The sequence below is a fragment of the Globicephala melas genome, chromosome 1 (genome assembly GCF_963455315.2).
Source record: "Globicephala melas chromosome 1, mGloMel1.2, whole genome shotgun sequence".
Classification (NCBI taxonomy): domain Eukaryota; kingdom Metazoa; phylum Chordata; class Mammalia; order Artiodactyla; family Delphinidae; genus Globicephala; species Globicephala melas.
This window is the reverse complement of record NC_083314.1, coordinates 74,173,684-74,196,259: the sequence shown is the minus strand read 5'-3', so window position 1 is coordinate 74,196,259 and position 22,576 is coordinate 74,173,684. Positions and strand designations below refer to the sequence as shown.

The following is a 22,576-nucleotide window of genomic DNA, read 5'->3' as shown; positions in this document are numbered from 1 at the left end:
CCAGGTAGGACATGAGGGCGGTTTTATATATCTTTCTGAAATTAAGTAACCATTAAAAATGCATAAAGGGGGCTTCCCTGGTGGTACAGTGGTTAAGAATCCGTCTGCCAATGCAGGGGACACAGGTTTGAGCCCTGGTCCGGGAAGATCCCACATGCCATGGAGCAACTAAGCCCGTGCACCACAACTCCTGAGTCTGTGCTCTAGAGCCCACGAGCCACAACTACTGAGCCCGCGAGCCACAACTGCTGAAGCCTGCATGCCTAGAGCCCGTGCTCCATGACAAGAGAAGCCACCGTGATGAGAAGCCCACGCACCACAACGAAGAGTAGCCCCTGCTCGCCGCAACTAGAGATAGCCTGCATGCAGCAATGAAGACCCAATGCAGCCAAAAATAAAATAAATAAATTTATTTAAAACAAAATGCATAAAGGATGAGACTGTAATTAAAACTTAAACAGAATGTGACATGCCATTCCCTCGGGGCTCAACAGAAGAGGCTATGTGGCAGGGGTGAGGAACCAGCCAGGTGATAGGAATTCCAGATAAGATGAGCCGGAATGCAAAAGCAGAAGCAGCTTCGGTCCTACTTCCTTCTTCTTTGGGAGGGTAGTACCGCCTCCTAGGGAGTCATGTTTAGTAAACTGGGCCATGTGTGTTTGTGTGTTTGGGCTTTAAAGGGCCTCGAGAAGTGCTACAAGTTCCCCTTAGCTTGTGTTCCATGTTGGGGAGGTTCAGACGTTCTCGTGGGCTCCTATAGGGGACATGAAGTGCTGAGAGGGGCCATGGGCCAGAAGGTGCCTGAGTTCAGAAATAAGAAAGGTCAGAGTGCAGCGACCTCACTACAGAGGAGGCCGTGGCAGGGACCAAGGACGTCACCAGTGTCGCCCATACTAGCCCAAGACAAGCAGGAACAGACACATCAGCAGCAGATGCAGCAGAAGGTAGAGAGTGAGACCAAAAGACCAGGGCAGATTTCCTTGGCAAAGGCCCACAAGGATCACAGAGAACAGCAAAATAAACTGAGCTCTCTTCCCCACTCTACAGGGACAGGGAGTGAAGGAGGAGCAGTAGGGAAGATGGAAGGTGGAGGCAACAGGAAGGACCTTCCTTGACTCATCCTGTTGTGGAGATCTAGCACTTGGGTTCTCTGGGTATGGTAGCATTTAGGCTACTGGTTCTTTTTCTCACGGGACATTTTCATAGTTTCCTTGGATACCTCTCCTCTCCCATGCTGGGGATCTCACCCACCCTGTCACAGGTGACACTCTCAGGATGACCACCTATATTTTTCTCTATGGTTGCTGGTTTTGGCTGGTCCATTTCCACATGGACCAGCCAAGATTCTCTTTGTTGGGAATCTGTTGCCTCTCCAGATGCCCTTCTTGTCAAAGTTCTTTTAAGGCCCTACTTCTAGTTGATAAAAAGATGTTCATTTGACTCATCAATGCCTTTGCAATTTCTTCCCTATTGGCAGCCTACTACTATAGGCTGTTTCTGAAGCATTTTATCCCTTCAGTTTCTCAAGTATAAGTCAGACACTTGTCCAGTGCATCCCCAAGCTGCAGAGGACACACATCAAGTTCTCAGAATCGTCTCACTGAAGCCCCTATCACCATGTTGAGGTGAGAGGTAGGCACCCATCAGGTTAGAAAGGGACTCAAAGCCGTACAGCTCTCTCCAAATAAAATCTCTTTCTGCTTATCTCCAAATCCTAAACTTTGTATGTCTTCAGTTTGGGTGAGAGAGGGTTAAGATTCTCAAACCAGTTTTCAGAACCTTCTTTAAAAATTCTACCCATGGGAAGTATTTGCCCAAGAAGTTTCATTATACCCTCTGTGCTATGGAGATCGTTAAGGTTCTGGTAATGCATGTGGAGGGCAAGCAGGTGTGATTTCAGCCGTGTGTGGTGACAGTTGGGGGTACGGGTAGTGAAGAGAGTTGATAGACTGGCTTCCTTCCCTTCTCTAAAACTGAGATTCAGTATCACTTTCTCATTATATAATTTTGCAAACTATTTCACGTCTCTAGGCCTCAGTTTCTTTGGCTGTGCAATGCCCTGCCTTCCCAGCTGACTGCTCAGAAACTACATGATAGTGGGTAAGTAACATGCTCTACAAATACAATAATAAGCTTTTGTTCCCTCCTGCCCCAGAGCCTGTGCCCCTTTCCTAGATCCTGGCCAACTAAGTATCCATCACACCAGGATGGTGCAATGTCACTCTGGAGTGCAGGGCCACAGAGGACCTGAAGGTGACCTGGGTAAACAAGGGCCTCCCCAGGGAGCTGGAACAGAGGAACACTGGGACCAAGCTCTGAGCCTGCCCCTAAGCCAGACTGACTCCAGCCTCACCTGTGTGGTCAACAACCATGTGGACCAGAAAACTACCACCTATAGACCTTGGGGAACTCTCTTGGGATTAAGAGCGTGCCTGGCAAAGTGAGTGTGCCCACCTCTGCGGACATTCATTTCCCAGGAGATTGGGGGTATGGTAGGTTGGTGCTCATCATTGTCAAGAAGTATGATTCCAACCTCCCCAGCCCTTGGGACAGTACCAGATGAGACGGGAATCAGAGATAATAAAGGTTGGCATATGATCCAGGAAATTATGGGAGGAGGTACGACGGCTGTACCAGGCACTGATGTTTATCTCTGCTCTGCTCTAAATCCCACTTGAAGGGCCATTGAGTAGACAAGGAATCATATTTGTAATGAGCAAATAAGGAGAGGCAGGTTTTGACTCATGATATTAGAGGAGAGTTTTCTATAGTCAGTCATCCAAAACTGGAATAGATGCTTTGGGGCACAGTGACCTCATGTCACTGGTGGAGTGTAACTACAGGTAAAATCACTTGGTGGGTAGTTATAAAGCTCAGAATGGGGTCAGACTCCCTAGTGAGTTGTCTTCCAACATGGACATTCTTAGATTCTAGGAAAACTTCTTGGCAAAATCAGATTATTTTGAGCCCTAAAGTCCCAGTTTCTCCAGAACCATCAGCTGGAGTAGAGTGCCTTCTGTTGAGGTGATACACCACAGGGAGCATGGCCAGCCCAGGATCCATCACCCCGAAGCTTCTCACGCCCTTCTCTGTTTCTGACCCAACAGAGACTACAACTCTAGTCTTATTTCCATTATTGTGGACGATACTGGCAAAAGCTCTTCTGTTCCTCAGCCTCCTTGGGAAGCTGGAAATGGAGCTCACCAAGGAAAATCTCCAGCAGAAGAAGGGAAATTACAAGTGTCCAAGCAGCCTGGACAACTAGGTTGGGACTTTATTTCCTTTTTCATGCTTTGTCAAGTTTTCTGAATCATAAATGAATGCTTTCTATCTTCTGCCAAGTTAAAAAAAATTTGCTAGCACAAAAATTATCTACTCTTTAAAGATGTGAGGAATTCACATTAGGCTTTGTGAATAGGCTTTGCCTCTTATGTCATCAAAGGAGAAAACACTTATGTAAGTTTTATAATATTTTCTATGTTCATTTTTTAAAGTTTTTACACACATGTAGATCAATTTTATCAAATCATATTTTTCTAGAAATTGTCCATTTAATAAAGATTTAAAATTGAATAGACATTAATTATGCACTATATTCTCTTAAGAGTTTTTCTTGTTATTATTGTTGTTTGGCTGTTTTAAATATGAGAGGATCTTGCTGAAAGGGTAAGTGATAAATTAGGTGATGTTTCCAGCCCTGAGAGCCACAGAATTCCATTAACCAGTTTATAGCTTTTCTCTTTTAGTCTATTTGCAAAAGCTATTTGGTGGCTCACCTGGTGGCAGGTGGTGTATTGAGGGAGTGTCTTCACCCTCCACATCCTCTACTACAATTTGGAAATGACAGAAATAAGGGTAGATGTTTTGGAGGGATTTTTTTTTACTTTTGGAGATTAAATAAAACACTATATATCTGGATCACGGGAGAGATATAATAATTCCAGTTGAGATCAAGGCAAGTCTTAATCTCACATATGCACGTGACCAAAGAAAGAATGTCAATCAGAAGGATGGTTAATAAGAAATGGGGCGTAAAGGGAGATGAGTGACAGAGGCAAATGAAGTGCTCCAACAGGCTGGCAGGAGAATCCCATGCCCTGGGCAGGTAAGTCCTACCACGGAGATGGAGAGCTCAGATGAGAAGGCCCCTGGGATCCATTCCGGCAGCATCTGCTTACCTGCCCTGACTCAGGGCTTCCCATGTAGTCCAGTGGTAACTCGGCTTCCAATGTGGCCTATCTTTGGGAAGAGGATGCCCTGGTCAAGCTAACAGGGATATCTAGCCCAGTTAGCAAGTATACTTCTCACTGTAAATTAATAAATAAGCATTCTAGTTTTGTTTACCAGTGTCTTTTAACATTTATTATCAAGATTTTCCATCCCCAAGGCAAAAGGGCAATGGATGAAATGGAGATTCTGGGTTTTGGCTAAGAATCTACATGTCAGACTCTGAACACATGGTGAACACATCAAAGTACAGTTGACCCTTGAACCAGATGAGTTTGAACTGCGCAGGTCCACATATATGCTGATTTTCTTCAACAGACGTGTACAACAGTACTGTATGATCCATGGATGTTTGAACCCGTGGAGGTGGAACTATGAATACAGGGGGCTGATTGTAAAGTTATATGTGAATTTTTGACTGCTCAGGGGGTGGGAGCCCCCTACGTTGTTCAAGAGTCAACTGTAATGCCAAACTGTAGGGCTTTGTCATTCACTCATTCCTTCACTCAACCAACATTTACTGGACTACATAACATACTAGCACACACTGAGAAACATCTTGGAAGACAAACTCACAGCCTTTCTTTGCCATGTACATTCCCATTTGGATTTTATGAAGAGTTCATGTAGGCCCAAGGTTTCAGTTCTCAAGCCTGATCATGAATCAGAATCATCTATTGAGTTTTTAAAAAATATAGATGGTGCCCAGTTTCAGGATAGAGTCCAAGTATCTGTTCCTGAAAGCTCTCCAGTTGATCTAATGAACAGCCCAGATTGTAAGCCATTCACGGGGAGTGTCCATTTGGATCCATCAGACCACTTTGCCTGTACTATATAGACAGATCTACACATATTTGGGGTTATTTCAATAAAGATCCTGAAGGCATCAATCAATACAAAAGAAAGTGAAAAATAAGCATAAGTACGTTAACTTGTTTAGATGATAAACTTCCTGTTGGTGTATATGTGGCTTTATCTATCTGAAGCACAGCTCTGATCATGTCACTGTCCTGCTAAAAATTTTTAATAGGTAATTTTTTTGATTAGTGTTATAAAGAAACTGATGATACAGAAAAAGAGACCGCAGAAGATAACCATTGTTAACTTCTTAACCTACTAGCTTTTAGACTATTTTATGCCCACATAAACATATTTATATATATTTACAATATAGGATAACACTATGCATGTTCCATAACTCATTTAATATTTCATGGGCAACTTTCCATTCAAATATATAAAGATGTAATTTGTAACTTATTCTCCTTATTACATAAATAGTATTCCCTCATGTGGAGAGAGTATACTTTATTTAATTGGTATACAGTGGTCAAGAACTTTAGAATCCAACTCCAAGATTTCAATTCCAGCTCTGCCACCTATTAGTTATGTGACCTTGAGTAAGTTCATTAATTTATCAGTGTTGCAGTTTCCTGGGAATAATAATGGTATTTGCATAATAGGACTGCAGTTTATACTTTGAGGCCTCAATACCCACCTGTCTTTAAACTACAGCCCAGAATAAATGTACCCTGTCACACAGCCTTGTGAAAGTACTATGGAGAAAAATAGACCATGGAGGAGAGAGGAGAGCACCAGGAAGTGTTTGCGGTTTTATATAGGGAGGTCAGGGTGGGTCTTACTGAAGAGTTAACATCTGTACAGAGACCTGAAGGAGGTGAGGGGATGAGACATGTGGATATCTAGAGGGAGAGAATTCTAGAGAGCAAAGGCCTTGAGGAAGGAGCATGCATGTAGTATTGAAGGAATGGCAGGGAGCCCAGTGTCCTAGAGGGGATTAGGAAGGAGGGGAGCATGGGAGATGAGGTCAGCTGATACAGGGCCTTCCAGATAAAGTGGGCCCATGGGGTAGTTCTGAGCTAACGAGTAATGTGACGCAACTTAAGTTCTGAAAAGATAAATCTGGGTGATATTATGAAAATAGACATTAAAGGATTAAAGACAAAAGTAGGAGACTCGGAGGCTACTGCAGTAATCCAGGTGAGAAATGATGACCCTATTGGACTAGGGAGGTGGTGAGAAGTATTTCATTATAAGTATAATTTTTTCATATAGGTATATGAAAATAAGTATTTGAATATATATAGAATGAAAAGATATCAGTATTTTCTAAGAGAGATAGAAGGTGGGGTGTGAGAAAAATAATGAAGTCAAGGATGACACCAAGGTTTTGTGGCCAGAAAAAATGGAAGGATTGAGGTGACATTTGGAGGGATCAGAAATTGTATAGGAAGCATGTTTGGGGAGTTTGAATTTAGATATGTCAAGATGGAGATGCTTGTTATACACGCAAGTGGAGATGTCAAGTAAACAGTTGGATATTTACAATGTGGAGTCCAGGGGAGGGATCATATCTTTAAGTCCCTTTTGCCACATAAGGTCATGTAGTCATGGGATTACTGCATGGCCATAACATCAAAAAGAAATGAGTGTAGACAGTGAAGAGATGTGGTCTGGGTGGTCTGGGTATGAACCCTGGGTTATTCCAAAATTTAGAAGTTGGAGATATTGGAAAGATACTGATAAAGGAAATTAAGGAGCAACCACCCAGTAGGAGGAAAATAATGTGAATAATGAATGCAAAGTGAAAACAGTGTTTCCAGAAAATATAGGTCCACTGCGGCTGAGAAGTTATGGGAAATGAGGATTGAGAATTGACCACTGGATTTAACAACATGAAGTTCCCTGGTGACTGGACAAAAGCAGACTCAACAAAGAGGTAGGGGCAATGGATGACAAGAGACAATTCAAGAGAGAAAGAAATTTCTTCAAATAAAGTATACAAATGGTCAATATGCTCATGAAAACATGTTCATCATGAATCATTTGAGACATGCAATTCATAACCACAATGAGATACCACTTCACCAGCACTAGGATGGCAACAATCAAAAAATAACAAGAGTTGGAGATGATGTGGAGAAATTCTCATACATTGCTGGTGGAAATGTAAAAATGGTGCAGCTGCAGGTGTAAGATGGGAATGAAAGAATAAGAGGAGAATGGAGTACAAGAAGCTTTATGAAGGATAACCCAATGGAAGACGGTAACTTGTTGGATGTCTGGGATGATAGAGAGAAAGGAATCACAGTGTGTGAAATTATTATCCCCTGATATGCCTACATCACTTACACTTGGGAGAACTTCTGTAGGGTACTTAACATCTCTGGATTTTAATTTTCCCTTTGTACATTGAGGATATCTGCCTCACATAATTGTTGAATGAAGTTATGAATAACAATGGAAAAGGAAGTTGGCTTGAGAATAGGGATGCTGAAATCCACAATACACATTGAATGAGAGGAAGTAACTCCCACAAGACCCAAGAGGAAGAAGCATCTCTGCTTTTTTTTTTTTTTTTTTGCAATACGCTGGCCTCTCACTGTTGTGGCCTCTTCCGTTGCGGAGCACAGTTTCCGGACGTGCAGGCTCAGTGGCCATGGCTCACAGACCCAGTTGCTCTGCAGCATGTGGGATCCTTCTGGACCGGGGCACGAACCCGTGTCCCCTGCATCTGCAGGTGGACTCTCAACCACTGTGCCACCAGGGAAGCCCCAAAGCATCTCTGCTTTGAATGTCTCATCTGAGCCAGAGGGCAGGGTCTCTCAGTCCATGTCTCCCACCCATATCTCCTACCCCACTGTCCACTTAAGGGACAGTTTCTCTTTCAACCACCAACTGCTCCATCCATCATCAGGATGAACTCATTCCAAGTTGGGGCACCTGAGTCAGAAGACCGGGATCATTGGAAGAGGAACAAATGGAGGATATTCTCCTCCGAATATTCCAGGATTACGAGGTCTTCAGTGACCATGTGGCAAAGGATAAGATATGAATGCTGGAATTGTCCAGTGTTGGATTTAAGGCTTTGCTCTGCCACCAACTATTTTGGGACATTGGTTACTTGTCCTGCAAAATGGGGATAAGTAATACCTACCCTAGAGAGTTCTTATAAGAGTAAGAAGAAATGATCTTTATAAAATGCCTGGGACAAAACCTGGTTCATGATAGACTTGGAAAGTCAAGTTCCCTTCCTCTTTCATTTTTTTTCCTCTTCTGCTTTAGGTGGGGGGGAGGGGTCAATGGGTGGTCACATCTTACAGTGCTTCTGGACTGATGGGCACTGATACCCAGCCATGACTGGTCACCTGGGATGCCAGTGAGAGATGTCATCTTTTTCCTTCTCAGCCTTCTGTTCAGCCTGAGCAGAAAGAGGTTAGAAAGAGCCTTATTATGGAAACTCTGCTCCTCTCTTATTCATGCACCATCTAGCGGGATCCTAGCATAACGTTCAGTCCTTTAGCCCAGAACTTGGCTTTCTGAGGTCAGAAGTGAAGCAGCTGAGCTTGCTGAGCTGGGAGGGGAACCAAGAGACCCAGGAATCTAGGCCAGCAGACAAAGAACCACAGATCATAGTATCAGAGTGAGTCCATTTCTGATTCAAGAGCTGGGACTCAAGGCAGAAGGCGGAGGCTTTGAGGAGGTGAGGACCCCCAGAGAGAGGAGAAGCTTCCCACAATACAGTGCAGGCTACATTAGGTCCTCAGGCAACGTGAAGCTGGATGTGGGTTGGGGAAACCAGGCAGTGTCATTGGAGTTCATCATGTCCTCTTTGCTTCCTTGTGGAGTCACTACCAGAAAGACTTCAGCAGCCTCTGTGCTCTGGGTCTTGTCTGCTCCCAACTCTCTGTGGGAGTTGGGAGTAAGGGTAGCTCAGACACTTCACAGAGAGAGGTGCTTGTCTCCTTGGCACCGGCCCCCTAAAGCTCCAACGCCCTCCTGAGGGAGCCCCAGGTGAGGCTAGCAGGGAAGACTCATGACCAACCCAAAGCAAACCTACGGCAGGGGCCTTGATTATGTCCAAGTTGTCTGAAAAGGACAGATGTGGGAGAAGAGACTATTTTCAAACCTATGGGAACATGTAGAACATGTGACTTGGAAGGGGGTTTTGGGCTGGAATGGTAGGATTCCAACACACAGGGATGGGAGGAAGGGATAGGGAAAGGGAGCCGCCATTTCAGGCAGAGGGATGTGAGTGAGCAAAGAGGAGGCTGACCTAGGATCTGAGGCCAGCGGGGCCGTGGGGTGCTGAGGGTCAGTAGAGGAGGCAGGAGAGGGTTGGCTCAGACCTTCCTACAAGCCTCACCCCTCACCCCTCATAGCAGCCTCATCAAGGGGAGGTGGGAGAGGCACACTGCACTTCCATTCTAATGACCAAGTTCCCCTACCCCAGACAAGGAAGGGCTGAGGCTGCTTTCCTAAGAACACAAGTCCCAACTTGGGTCCCTCTCTGAGAAACAGAAGTCTCAGAAGGTCCAGAAACAATACAAATTCCTTTTCCCACTCTGCAAGAGGTGGATTTGAGGTCTACGAGCTGAAGCTGAGGTTAGTACTAGTGGTCAGAGAAAAGGGCTGTGGCCCAATGTATAATATACACTGGATACTCCCCCAACATACACACAGACACACACACAAACACACCGCTCGACACAAACCTTTTGCCCTATACAGGGTGCAAAGGAAGCCTCAGGCCAGCCCTCTGTGGGATCCCACCTACCCATGCTGCCTCCACGGACCCCCAACTCAGTTTCCAGCATCAAGGTCCTAACCCCTTCCTCTGCGGCGTGGTCAATATCTTCTACGCAGTCCCCATGCCTGGGCTGTGTTCTCAGAAAGACATATACCAGCCACACAGCAGAGGCTGTGGGAATTATCATGTGCAGGAAGGTTCTCTTTGGGAAGCTTCAGGAGGCGAGTGGTCAGGATATGAGTTAATGATGGAAAAAGAGCCCTCATCTTGCAGGGTGAGAATCCTGAGTGGGAAGGCAGCTTGGAGAGGTGACAGGGGATACGACAAGGCCATGTATGCCCAGGGAGTTGAGGGCAGGAGGGTCGAAGTAACACAGACCAGGGCAGCTGGAGCTGGACCAGGGCTGAGAGATGCAGGTGTCTGCAAGGATCAAGCTCCGAGTGGAGGTGCCCTAGGAGTTCCAGTTCTCCTACCTCCTCCAATTAAATTATCTTCATGGCTTCACTTTCTGACTTATGGACCTCACTGTAGACAGTATTAACAGGCTCCTTTTCTTCTAAATGTCGCTCACCAATACCCTAGGAATGCAAGACAGAGAGTTCCTAGAACAGCTGAGAGAGGCCCCAGAGGGACCCACATGGAACCAATGCTGCTGACATGAGTTGCACGTGAATTCCCCCAAAGCGCCCAGCACTGCACTGGCCCCAGTTATAAATTTTCTCAGTAAATACCACTGACCACCTGGAAAGAGTTAAAGAGACAGCGGGGCCAGGAAAGGCAGATGACTGGGTTGACAGGCCCAGACCCAGGTGAGGACGGACCCAGGAGAGCCCAGACTGGGCACAGCTCCCAGCTCTCACCTTGCGTGTGCCCTTTCGAGACTCCTGCTGGCTCAGCTCTGCGTACTGGATGCCACTATCATTGTCCCTGTGGTCCTCCTGCAATTCTGTACCTGAGTCATACACAGAGTGGAGCTTGAACCTGGGCCTTGAAAACCCTTACGCTCCCCCACTGTTATGAACCCCAAGGCCAAGGCCACACCCACCATTCCCTCTGCAGAGAGATTCCTTGAGCAGCAACATGCAGAAGGAAAGGAGCCAAGGGTCCAGTGGGGGAGGGGAGGTATCAGGGCAGGAGGGAGAAGTGCAACCTGCCTCTTCCAGTCTCCATTTTCTTCTTCTTCCCACGTGTCTTCCAAAGGTACAGTCCTCCTCCAAGGATCAACAGCACAGCCACGGCAGCCCCTAGGATGCCTGGCAGGGGGTCAGCAATGACCTGTCCTTGTGAATCTGTTTCCCTCACACAGAGAGAATGAAGAAAGTTAAGGCAAGACAGAACCTAAAATACCCATTGCCAAGGGGAGATAGAGAGAGAGCAGGTGAAGAGCTCTGAAGGATCCAGGTTCAGAAGCTGAAGAGGGTGGAGCATGTCAGGTTCATCCATTCAACCAGGTCCTGAGCTCCTGCTTGGTGCCAGGGGTACTGCGATGAGCCAGATGGGGTCACCCGGGGGGGAAGACTGAGAAAATACCAAAGTCTGCCAGCCAGAGGGACTGCAGTGCAATAGAGGTTTACACCTTGTACACATGTCTTCAGGGAGGGCCTCCCAGAGGAGGTGATGCGTAAACTGAGTCTTGAGGGAGGAATAGGAGTTAACTAGATATTCAGCATGGGCACAGAATTCCAGGAAGGAGGGGCACCACAATTGAGAAATGACTGTGCCAAATCGCCAGCCCTGGGAGCTGCCATCATCCCACTGCAGCAGGGAGGAGCCAGGTGAGGAGGATCAGAGGGAGAAGAGTCTCTTTCCAGAGGGTTTTTTTTTTTTTTTTTTTTTTTTGCGGTATGCGGGCCTCTCACTGTTGTGGCCTCTCCCGTTGTGGAGCACAGGCTCCGGACGCGCAGGCTCAGCGGCCATGGCTCACGGACCCAGCCACTCCGCGGCACGTGGGATCTTCCCAGACTGGGGCACGAACCCGCATCTCCTGCATCGGCAGGCGGACTCCCAACCACTGCGCCACCAGGGAAGCCCTCCAGAGGGTTTTGTGGGTCATGCTGAGCACTGAACTTTATCTGAGACTCCAGGATGGGGCTGAGGGGAGAGTAATGTGGGATTTTAAGTGATGCTGACACATCAGTTCCTCCCAGCAGCTCATGGGGGATGGGTGAGAGGGGCAAGACTACACTCAGGATACCGGCTCACTCATTCATTCAATGAAATCCTGAACTGTGAGCAAACAGTGCCAGGAGCTTTGCTTGGTACATGAATTCAAAGGAGAACAAGACATGACCTCTGCCCTCAAGGTGTTCCAGGCTACAGCGGAGACAAACCCATAAACAGCATTGCTATTTAGTGTGGGGTGGCTACGGACTGCTCCTTAAAGGGGATGATGCTTGAGGGCAGGACAGTTATAGCACCTGCAGGGCCCTGTGCCACATGAGATTGAGACACCCTTGTTCAAACTTTATTAATATCAGAACTATAACCAACCACAGGACCCTGTGTTACTGTGCTGGTCGCATACCCATGACCTGAGGGAAATCCTTGAACAGGAATAAGCAAGGAAGTGAAGGACTCTTTTTTTTTTTTTTTTTTTGCGGTACGCAGGCCTCTCACTGCTGTGGCCTCTCCCGTTGAGGAGCACAAGCTCCGGACGCGCAGGCTCAGCCGCCATGGCTCACGGGCCCAGCCGCTCCGCGGCACGTGGGATCTTCCCGGACCGGGAGACCGGGGCACGAACTCCTGTCCCCTGCATCGGCAGGCGGACTCTCAACCACTGTGCCACCAGGGAAGCCCGGAAGTGAAGGACTCTTGACTTGGGATGGCTGATGGTAGAGGAAACAGCATTTCCAGAGGCTCAGAAGCTTATAATAGCAGAACACATTCAGGAGCTCCAAGCAAACAATTCCGTGCGAAGTGTATGAGGTAAGAAACATGGGCAGAGGAGCATCTGAGCCCTGAATCCTACAGGGAGCCAGTGGGTCATACTCCTACAGATGACACAGATCAATTTCAAAATCCAATTTCTTTTCAAAAGATTACAGTGGACGCACTATGGATAATGGATGAGGTGGGGGAAGTACTGGAAAGCTATTGCCCTGGACCAGCTCTGACACTGCACTACAGCGTATGGGAAGGAAAGAGATGCCCAGCAGGCAGGCAGATAGGCACAGGCAGCAGGGAGCATGGGTCAGGGGAGGTGTGGGCCCTCAGGGAAATACATCTCTAGGGAACACCTCTGCGGGCTGCAGCCCTAGTTCTCCTCACCTCCCCCATCCCACCCCTGCTTTCCCTCCAGGACCAGCTGGGACTGGGAGCTGCTCATCTGGAGCTGGGTGGACAAGATTTGCATCAAAAACAAATCCCTGGGCTTCCCTGGTGGCGCAGTGGTTGAGAGTCCGCCTGCCGATGCAGGGGACACGGGTTCGTGCCCCGGTCCGGGAAGATCTCACATGCCGCGGAGCGGCTGGGCCCATGAGCCATGGCCGCTGAGCCTGCGCGTCCGGAGCCTGTGCTCCGCAACGGGAGAGGCCGCAACAGTGAGAGGCCCGCGTACCGCAAAAAAAAACAACAACCCCAAAACACAAAAAAACAAATCCCTTGTTTCTTAGGGGAAAAAAGAGGGGGTGGAGAGGCGGGCATGGATGTGACAATTAAAAGCAGAGATGAGTTTTCTGTACCTCCCAGACTCCTGTATGGGGTGACCCGATGGAAAGTGGTGCTCATAACATAGTGGGGAGAAAAGCCCAGAACCCTCACCCCAGTGCAGCTGAGCTCCGAGAATGCCCCTCCCCTCTGGCAGGTACACTCACCATGGACACAGACTTCCCCAAGGTCTAAGGTGGCAGTTTTCTGGTCCACCTGGTTGCTGACCACACAGGTGAAGCTGGCACTGGGCTGCCTCAGGGGCAGGTTCACAGGCAGGGTCCAGGAGTTGGGGGCTGGTCCCAGTGTCACGCTCTGCTCCAGCTCCCTGGGGAGGCCCTTGCTCTGCCAGGTCACCGTCAGGTCCTCTGTGGCCCCTGAGGCTCTGCACTCCAGGGTGACATTGCACCAGCCTGGTGTGATGGACAGTAACTTGAACAGGATCTGGGGAAGGGGCACCGGCTCTAGGGTAAGAGGGACAAAAGAATGGAGCCTCACATGAGTGGAGAACAATACAGTCTGCACATTCTCATCCATCATCTCATTGAAACCCTGGCATCCTCCCTTTAATGATGGTGAATGCATTTTACAAGTAAAACACAATTCGCTCAATACTTACTACATAGCAAGTGACAATGAAGAAGGGAGACACTGAGTTAAGTCCTATGATATTTCACTAGATTGAGCAAGCCTTAAAAATCTCCAACAAGAAAATAAAACCTGGATACCACCTACCCAAGGCACATTATTTCTAAGAAAATGGGGTTTCCTCTGGAAGGGGAAGAAGTCTGGGATAGAAAAGCTAGTCCCAGATCAGGACTTGCCCTCTTCTGCTCAGATAATGCCTGGGTTTGCATAACCCGTAGAGAAGGAGGACATCTGGCCAGCAATGGGAGCCCAGAGAAAGGCCCTGTGCTCCCAACAGTGGAGACATTTGCAGGAGATGCGGTGGTAGCAACTAGGAATGACGAGTCTGAGTCTGGTTAGAATATGCCACTGAACTTGAGAAGTGACATATTGATAACTTGGTCTTAGAAATCACACGGGGACCTAAAGCTATAACAGCCACTCTCTCACAGCAGGTATTTTCCTATGCAGACAGGGACTTTAGGGAAAGAAAGTGTTGGCTAAGTGAGGTTCTTTGGAAGTGTTGCAGTATAACCTTTCTCCCACGTCTATTGAGGCTTCTAGAGCTGGATTTGTGGGGTCTGCGAGTGAGGCTGGCCTTGGGCTGCTGAGTGAAAGGAGAGGAGGCACTAACTACGTGGGTTTATGAATTGTGGTAGGTGAATAATGGACCCCAAATACGTCCACGTCGATCCTCAGAACTTGTGAATATGTTAGGTTACATGGCAAAATGGAATTAAGGTAACAGGTAGAATTTAGGTTGCTAATCAGTTGACTTTAAAATAAGGAGATTGTTCTGACTGCCTGGATGGGACCAATGTAATCACAAGCGTCCCTGAACGTAGAAGAAGGAAGAAGAGGAAGGAGGTTAGAGGGATAAGAATGTGAGAAGAATTGGTCCCACTATGGCCAGGTAATGTAAGCAACCACTAGAAGGTAGAAAAGACAAATAAATGAATCTCCTGGAAACTCTAGAAAGGAACACAGCCCTGCCAGCACCTCGACATGGGCCCAGTGAGACCCGTATTTGACTTCTGACCTACAGCACAGTGAGATCCTAAATTTGTGTTTTATGAAGCATCTAAATTATAGCAATTTGTTCTAGCAGCAGTAGACAACCAATACACAAATGAAGTAAATCTAGACCTATAAAGTACAACAATTGTTTTGGCAATATCATTTCCCCAAATTTCCATTCTCCTCTCCCAAAATACTGAAGTGGTTTATCCCTGCTGTGAATCTCAGCTCTGCTCACCATTTGCAGTAAACCCACTTACCCTCATTGCAGAGGAGAAAATAGAATCTGAAGGCTGGTGTCTGGAAGGAATCTTGAAAAATGGGACCTGTGTGAAACTCGTAGCACAAAAGAAGGAGGTAAGCCATGGCATGGGGTCAGATGCTGTCACTTACCATAGACGGTAAGGGGGAAAACTTGGTTACGTTCTATTCCTCCAGTGAAGCTGGCTCGAGCCCGGTACAGTCCACTGTCCTCAGAGGTCAGGTTCTCAATCTTCAGGGACAAGATGCTGGGCACATGGACCCTCTGCTGATACTTGTCCTGGAGGCTGACCCAAGTGGGAGCGTCTGCTTCAGCACCGACTCGCAGCAGGACTCTGTAATTTGAGTCAGGGCCAAAGCCCCATGTGACCTCCTCCAGGTGAGCTTCTTGCTTCCTGGTCACGTTAAACGATACAGAACCTCCTCGGACCCTGTGCAGAGGAACATGGACTCCAGAATCCTGAACTCCAGAACCATGTGTCCCAGAACTCTTGACCCCAGGGCAGCAGACGCCTAGGGCATTGGAAACAGGAAATGTATTTGTTTTTCAGTAACAATAAAGAAGAAAACCACAAAACCCATCTTTTAAACGAAATTCATCCAATATACTCCCTTGATTCTTAGGAGGAAGCCTAGTAAAATGAACCTGAAGCAATTCTAGAATTAAGTCCTGGCTCTAGTGAATTGTAACCTTGAACAGGTTACTTAAACTTGCTAACCTGCAGTTTCCTCACCTGCTTCATAATGACAGTATAAACTGAATGAGATCATGGATCAAAAGCACCTGGCAGGGGCTTCCATGGCGGTGCAGTTGTTAAGAATCTGCCTGCCAATGCAGGGGACATGGGTTCGAGCCCTGGTCCGGGAAGATCTCACATGCTGCGGAGCAACTAAGCCCGTGTGCTGCAACTACTGAGCCTGCACTCCAGAGCCCGTGAGCCACAACTACTGAGTCTGTGTGCCACAACTACTGAAGCCCGCATGCCTAGAGCCCGGGCTCCGCAACAAGAGAAGCCACTGCAATGAGAAGCCCGCGCACCGCAAGGAAGAGTAGCCCCCGCTCGCCGCAACTAGAGAAAGCCCACGCGCAGCAATGAAGACCCAACACAGCCAAAAATAAAATAAATAAATTTATCAAAAAGAGAAAAACCACCTAGCAGAGTTTCTGTCAAACCAAATGCATAACTGTAGGAGGAGCTTCTTAAGTGTCTCCTCACGTTCACATCCTTGTGTAATGCCCTCCCCTAGAGCGTGGGCTGCACCTAGTGACTGGCTTCTAAGGAATGGACCACAGCAGACTTGATGAATGTCACTCAGTGATACTAGGTTATAGGAGACTGTGACTTCCCTCTTGCTCTCTCTCTCCTTCACTCCCTCTTTTGCTCGCTCTGAGAAACCCAGCTGCCGTGTTGTCAGCTGTCCTAAGGAGAGGCCCACGTGACAAGGAACCGAGGGAGCCTCTGGCCAACATCCGGGGAGGAACAGGGACCCTCAGTCCAGCAGCCACAGGAACTGCCTCCCATCAGCAATCACATGAGTAGGCTTGGAAGCACATCCTGCCCAGCTAACCCTGAGCTGATGCAGCCCCAGCCAGGACCTTGATTTCAGTCTGGGAGACCCTGAGCCAGAGGACCCAGCTGAACAGCTCCTCCGTTTTGACCCACAGAAACTGTGAGACTATGCCTGGTGGTGTTTTAGGTACTGAGTTTTGGGGTGACAGGTTACACAGCAGTAGATAGCTAATACAGATATGAAGGCTGCTCTCTTTCCTGCTCCTTCTAGGCAGTGTAGTAGGCAGGACAGTCTAGGCTGTGCTGCATAACAAACAGTTACAATACCTCAGGGTCTTAGAACAAGGGGAGTTTATATCCCCCACCATGGGTTCCGTGAGAGAGTGAGGAGGGTGTCCTGTCCCACATGGCAGAGGTTCCACCTCCTTGTGGCTGCACCCGTGGAACCCACAGCATCCTCGCAGGCTCCCAGCCCCGCAGCAGGGAGGGGAGACAGGAGAATCACACAGGGGGTTTCACTGTATCTGTCCAGAAGGAGCATGACCCCTGCTCTTGCTTTGTGGCCAGCATTTGTCACAAGGCTCTGGCTAACTGCCAGGGACTAGAACATGAGGGGAAGCATGATCATTTAGTGAGCTCTGCTGTCCCTGCCACCAAGACAGCACTTCCCTAGCCAGGCCCCAAGAGGCCGCATTAGGCCTTCCTTGGTCATTTTCCTGCAGAACTGTGACCAGTGGGCACATTCGCCTCAGGGCCACCTCCTCCAGAGCCCACCCTCCCGCTTCAGACACAGACCGCAGGGACCCAATACCCTCTTTCCTTCCTGGGGACCAAGGTAGGACAGAACAGGACCAGGGAAAGTGTCTTATCCTGAAAAGATGATCAATCTGCTTCTTCCACCAGGTCAGGATCCATCTGCCTGGGTTGGCCTCTGGTTTCCAAGGTCCCAATCCTCTCTCCAATTCAATAAATCCTCATTATTTCAGGCCTGCCTCCCTCCTGCTGTACTTATTCCCATTCCTGGCTCTCAATGGAAGCAGAGAATAGCTCGTGCCAGCGTTCATATGCACAAGTATTTCAGATATTTCTTTGTATTTATTTAATCACTAAGTCACTTAACCAGGCATCTCCTCCAGGTCAGATCTTAGGGGGGATCTCCCCAGGCCCCTCCTGTTACAGAGAAGGAGGCGCCCCAGGGGGAGAACTTGTCCTGGGTCACACAGGGCAGAGCCACACCTGGAGCCAGGGCTCCTGTCTCCCAGCCCAGTGCTTCTCCACTGCAGGAGCCGCCCATCACCTCCCCCACCCTGTCCCTGTCCTCCCCAGGAGCTCCCCTGCCAGCACTGCTCTCTCATCACCAGGATCAGAGCAGTTCCTGGAGGCTCATCCTCCAACTTTCCTCTCCTAGGAAAGGGGACGCAAGTACTTAGAGGGGTTTAGCAGGGCAAGGACTTCTGGCCAGCTGAGAGGGTTAGACAGCAGCCTAACCAGACTCCCCACTTGCTGCAAAGGAGGGAACCAGGGAGAGAAGGGGCTCAGCCCTCAGGCTGCAGGGAGGACCCACCCAGAAGGGAATGGTGAGCCCAGCTGCGAGGAAGATGGAAGAAGACAGGGAAAGAGAAGGAAAGCAAAGTGCTCAGATCTACAAAAGATCTAATCCTGAAGAAGAAAATAAAGCCGGGGGGTGTGGTTACAAACAAGACAGAGTAAAAGTTTATGTAAATAATATAAAATTTAACACTTACAAATCAACTTAAAATTTTGTCCATTTCCCTCCTCTCTCTCTCCCTCTCTCTCTCTCTCTTATGTAATCTTCCAACCCCAGAGCCTACGGAGAAAACTCTAAATAACAGAACATATTTTCCAGTTATGTAAAATTGAAGAGGAGGCCTACATTTTACTGTAGACATAAATTTAACTTGTTAAAAAAGAGGTCATGTTTTACAAAGCTCATTCTTATTTCAAGACATCTGTTTATAAAAGTTCTCTAATTCATTAAATTTCATATAACTCCTGAAAGTTTATTTAGTGGCTGGGTTACTAAAACAAAAAATTAAAACAATAAAAGCTTTCCAACTTTCTCCAGAATTCATAATTCACTGGGTATTAGTATTTCCTCATTCGTTTTTACTTAATTTCCTTATACATAATCATATAATCTCCCAGGAAGTCCTGTATGTGATTACGGTGTTGTCCAGTCTTCATTTCATTTTCACTTAACTCTCTATTGTTTCTACTTCCATTTCTCTTCTCCCGAAGTCCACTCCCTTCTGGAGCCCGCATTACCAGTCTACTGTTCCTTCTGTAGTTTCTCCATGTTCTTTCTACAAGTGGGTATACAGAAACTCTTAAATTTTAGAGGCTGCTGTTCCTTTTATCAAAGCAGAATTGCACTGTATTCAACATCTTTCATCTTGCTCAAGAAACCCAGACTAGAGTTGCTTCCTCCATCTCAGACGCAGGGTTCTGGTTGGCCCCCTCCCCCATAGGACAACTGTACAGGCTGCCAGTTCCCCTCTGAGTCCAGACCAGGGGAGCTTCATTCCCCAGCCCTTCCACGCCAAGGAGCAGGTTTCTTTGTCTCCCTCCCTCTTCCCAGGCAGCTCCATGCTCTCCCAGCCTCTCTGTTATTGCACAGAAGCAGCCTCACCTCCCTGGAAATGTTTCCCTTAATGCAGCCAAGACCGCCTGAGCACAGGGGTCCCAGGCTCGCCACAACCAAAAGGCCATTTTGTTTTTCTGTTCACCCCAGGGCTCTAAACCAAATGCACTGTATTTGCTAAATAATTACAGAGCTGTTTTGTCTTTTTGTTCACCAAAGACTTTAGACGTGGACAGGGGACATTGCCTCCCTGCTCCCCCCAAAGGCCCTCCCTCCCAGCAGCCCGGGCCACTCACTGAGGAGTAGGCTGGTGAATCCCAGGAGCCGGGAGGCCCAGCAGAGACGGGGGTCTTCTGAGCAGGGCCCCATCACAGGCTGCCTGCCCGCCTGTGCAGCTGTGGAAGAAAGGTCTAGGAGGAGGGGCAGGAGAGAAGGGAAGCGTCACTCAGAGGGACACTTAGGCTCTTCCCCACCCCTAGGGCGGGGCTAGCATGATTATGCTCTGGGTTGACAGCCCACCAGCCTGTAGTAAGCCACTCAGATGTTTCCTGTTACTATCCCCAGCACTTACAGTAGGACCTCAATAAACAAGTGCAGAATAAATGCACAAACAACTTCACTACTGGAGACGCCCCATCCCTGTGGTCACACCAGCTTGTTCGTCTCACACTCCCCACACTAGCACTCACTATAACTCCCTTACCTGTTTCCCTGGGGTTAGGCTGAGCCGCTCATCAGTGTCTGCCTATGATTGAGCACAGAAGTCATGCTATTTCAGCCAGGGTAGGCTGGGCCTCTGCTGCCTTGGATGCTGTCTCCTCCGTCTTTACACTGTTTAATGAGTTTGGTTTTCCATAAACTTCAAATGTCAGTTGCTTAAGTAAGAAGCAAAGCTCTTAAGTAAGAACAAAGCTCTTTGGGGGAAGTGTCAACTCCCCATATCACAAATGCAAATATTGGCATTTACTGCTTGCACCCTTCTGGCTTTCCAGCTGCCCCTAGTGTTACTTATTCTCCCTACACACAGGGCAAAGCCAGACCCCACGGTATCTGATAGGCTCTTGTCTGCCTCCTTCCTACCATTTCCCTTTAAGCCTCTGCCAGGCCTGCTCCTGCTATCACAGAGGGGCAGGAATAGATATCTACACACCCCTCCTGGCCACAGCCTCAGCTGCCTCAGACCCACTCCCACCTACTGAGGCTCGGGCTCTGGCCTCTTCTCACCAGACTGAATACCCCACAACATCAGAGAACTCTTGGGCCCACACCGTAGGGGACCAGCACCATGTGCCTAACTCCTGGGCAGTGCCTCCTTCTCATCCCCACTGAGACTTCCCCCTCCGCTGCCCCAAGGCTGAGGAGCCCCATGCAGGACTGGCCCCACGACCATGCACTCAACATAGTCATGGCACTGTATATTAAACCCATTTTATGGATGTGAAAACTGAGACCAAGCGAGGCAGTGTAATCTGCAAAAGGTCATACGGTGAATCAAGCGTAGGGTCTGGGCTCTCGACAACAAACTCTAGAAAAAAACCCCCAACAACACAGCCACTGTCCCATCCCACTGTGTGGCCTTAAGCAAGTCACCTGAGTCCATTCTGTGCTCCTTAAATTGCTCTGCTGAATCCCAGACAAGAGAATATCCAACGCTGGCTTATTCCCTCCAACCTCCTCTAGTAATGGGGAAATTACTGCAAAAGGTAATGAGTCCTGTGGTCAGAAACTTCTTGTCTGGGCTCAAAATCCAGGCAACTCACCCACTGGTCACTCTCAGAGTGATGGGGAGCAAGTTTCATATTTTCGCTCTCCCATGTCCTATAAGTCCTCTTGTGTTAGTCCTCTTGTGTTTGGGTCTGTAAACCATCTGCTCAGGATTTGGGGAGGGAGGAGGAGCCTAGAGAGAGGGAAACAGCAATGCAGCTACAGGCCAGGGGCACTGGAAGAGAGACAGACAGTAAACATTCCATGCTGGCAGAACACCAGGGACATTTTGTTTTTGTTTTTTTTTTTTGCAATACGTGGGCCTCTCACTGTTGTGGCCTCTCTCGTTGCGGAGCACAGGCTCTGGACGCGCAGGCCCAGCGGCCATGGCTCACGGGCCCAGCCGCTCCGCGGCATGTGAGATCTTCCCGGACATGTGAGATCTTCCCGGACCGGGTCACGAACTCGTGTCCCCTGCATCGGCAGGTGGACTCTCAACCACTGCGCCACCAGGGAAATCTCTTAAGGCAGCCTCTCAGCCACCTTGTGCAGCTGCAAACGTAAATCATCATCAACACCCCCAGCCTGTCTACCTCTTTCAAATTGACAAAGCATTTTCATCTATGAGAGACAGATAGATATTATTACAATTATCTTCCCATTTTACAGATGTAGAAACTGAGGATCCAAAGAGGTTAATGAATAAACCCAATATGTAGTAGAGCCTGGCCTAGGACCAGGTCCCTGTCCTTTCATACCAATGGTCCTTCCAGATCCAAGTCCCTCTCAGTGCAGTGAATCTCCCACACAAGATGGTTTCAGACCTTGAGAAGCCACATGAAAGGGGGAGGCCAGGCCTGTCCCAGGGCAGCCTCTCTCCTCCCTAGCACTATTCCAGGCAGGAAAACTAAGGTCTGTGGCTGCATCTCAGAAGCCTCTGAGATCAAAGTGGCCTTTGTTCAACCCCAGCTCCTCCTTCTGCACTCAATACATCACAAACGGTCTGTGCCTCCAGCCCAGCCAGACCTGCAAAGGCTGCTGGCCTGAGAAACCTCAGCTGGTCTCTCAACAGGGCCCGGGGACCCTCACTGTCTGTGAGCTGCAGGCTGGTGGACCTGCACTCCTTCCCAGGGCAGTGACGTGTCCTCCTAGGGAGTCTCACGGTCCAGCTTTCACAGGGTCTTTTCACCTTAGTCTTAACATCCATCCCATCTGTCACACCAACGACATTACCTTTTAAACCTGGAGAAGGCCCCCCCCCACCCCAGTGGAGAGACTGCTCTCAGCCTGAGCTTGTTCCCAGCTCCTGAGAAAGCTCCTGTTTGTCCGTGACTCTCACCCCAGCCACATCTTTCGGCTTCTTTCTACTGGGCTCCTTTATCACTAGATTTCCCTAGAGATTCTTGGCTGGACTGGTTGTCAACATCTCTC

General features: G+C 48.3%; 1 protein-coding gene across 4 annotated transcripts in view; it reads right to left on the bottom strand.

The window, feature by feature from the left end:
• The window catches only part of LOC115844592 (CD48 antigen-like), a 31,772-nt gene extending 10,603 nt beyond the window's left edge, over positions 1-21,169 (bottom strand). Inside the window, exons 1-9 of one of the 4 annotated variants that reach the window (XM_070044110.1) lie at positions 21,032-21,106; positions 20,145-20,316; positions 19,738-19,851; positions 15,461-15,841; positions 13,591-13,887; positions 10,933-11,067; positions 10,639-10,730; positions 10,252-10,356; positions 5,061-8,449 (exon numbers count right to left, since the gene is read on the bottom strand). In XM_070044110.1, coding sequence (XP_069900211.1) covers positions 10,261-10,356; positions 10,639-10,730; positions 10,933-11,067; positions 13,591-13,887; positions 15,461-15,841; positions 19,738-19,810 — 1,074 coding nt within the window. In that variant the 5' untranslated portion in view covers positions 19,811-19,851; positions 20,145-20,316; positions 21,032-21,106 and the 3' untranslated portion in view covers positions 5,061-8,449; positions 10,252-10,260. Of the gene's footprint in view, positions 1-5,060; positions 10,357-10,638; positions 10,731-10,932; positions 11,068-13,590; positions 13,888-15,460; positions 15,842-19,737; positions 19,852-20,144; positions 20,317-21,031 lie in introns of those variants that run through there. The other 3 variants (XM_070044109.1, XM_070044107.1, XM_070044108.1) reach the window with 3 other exon arrangements.
• Between the last annotated feature and the right edge of the window lie 1,407 nt (positions 21,170-22,576).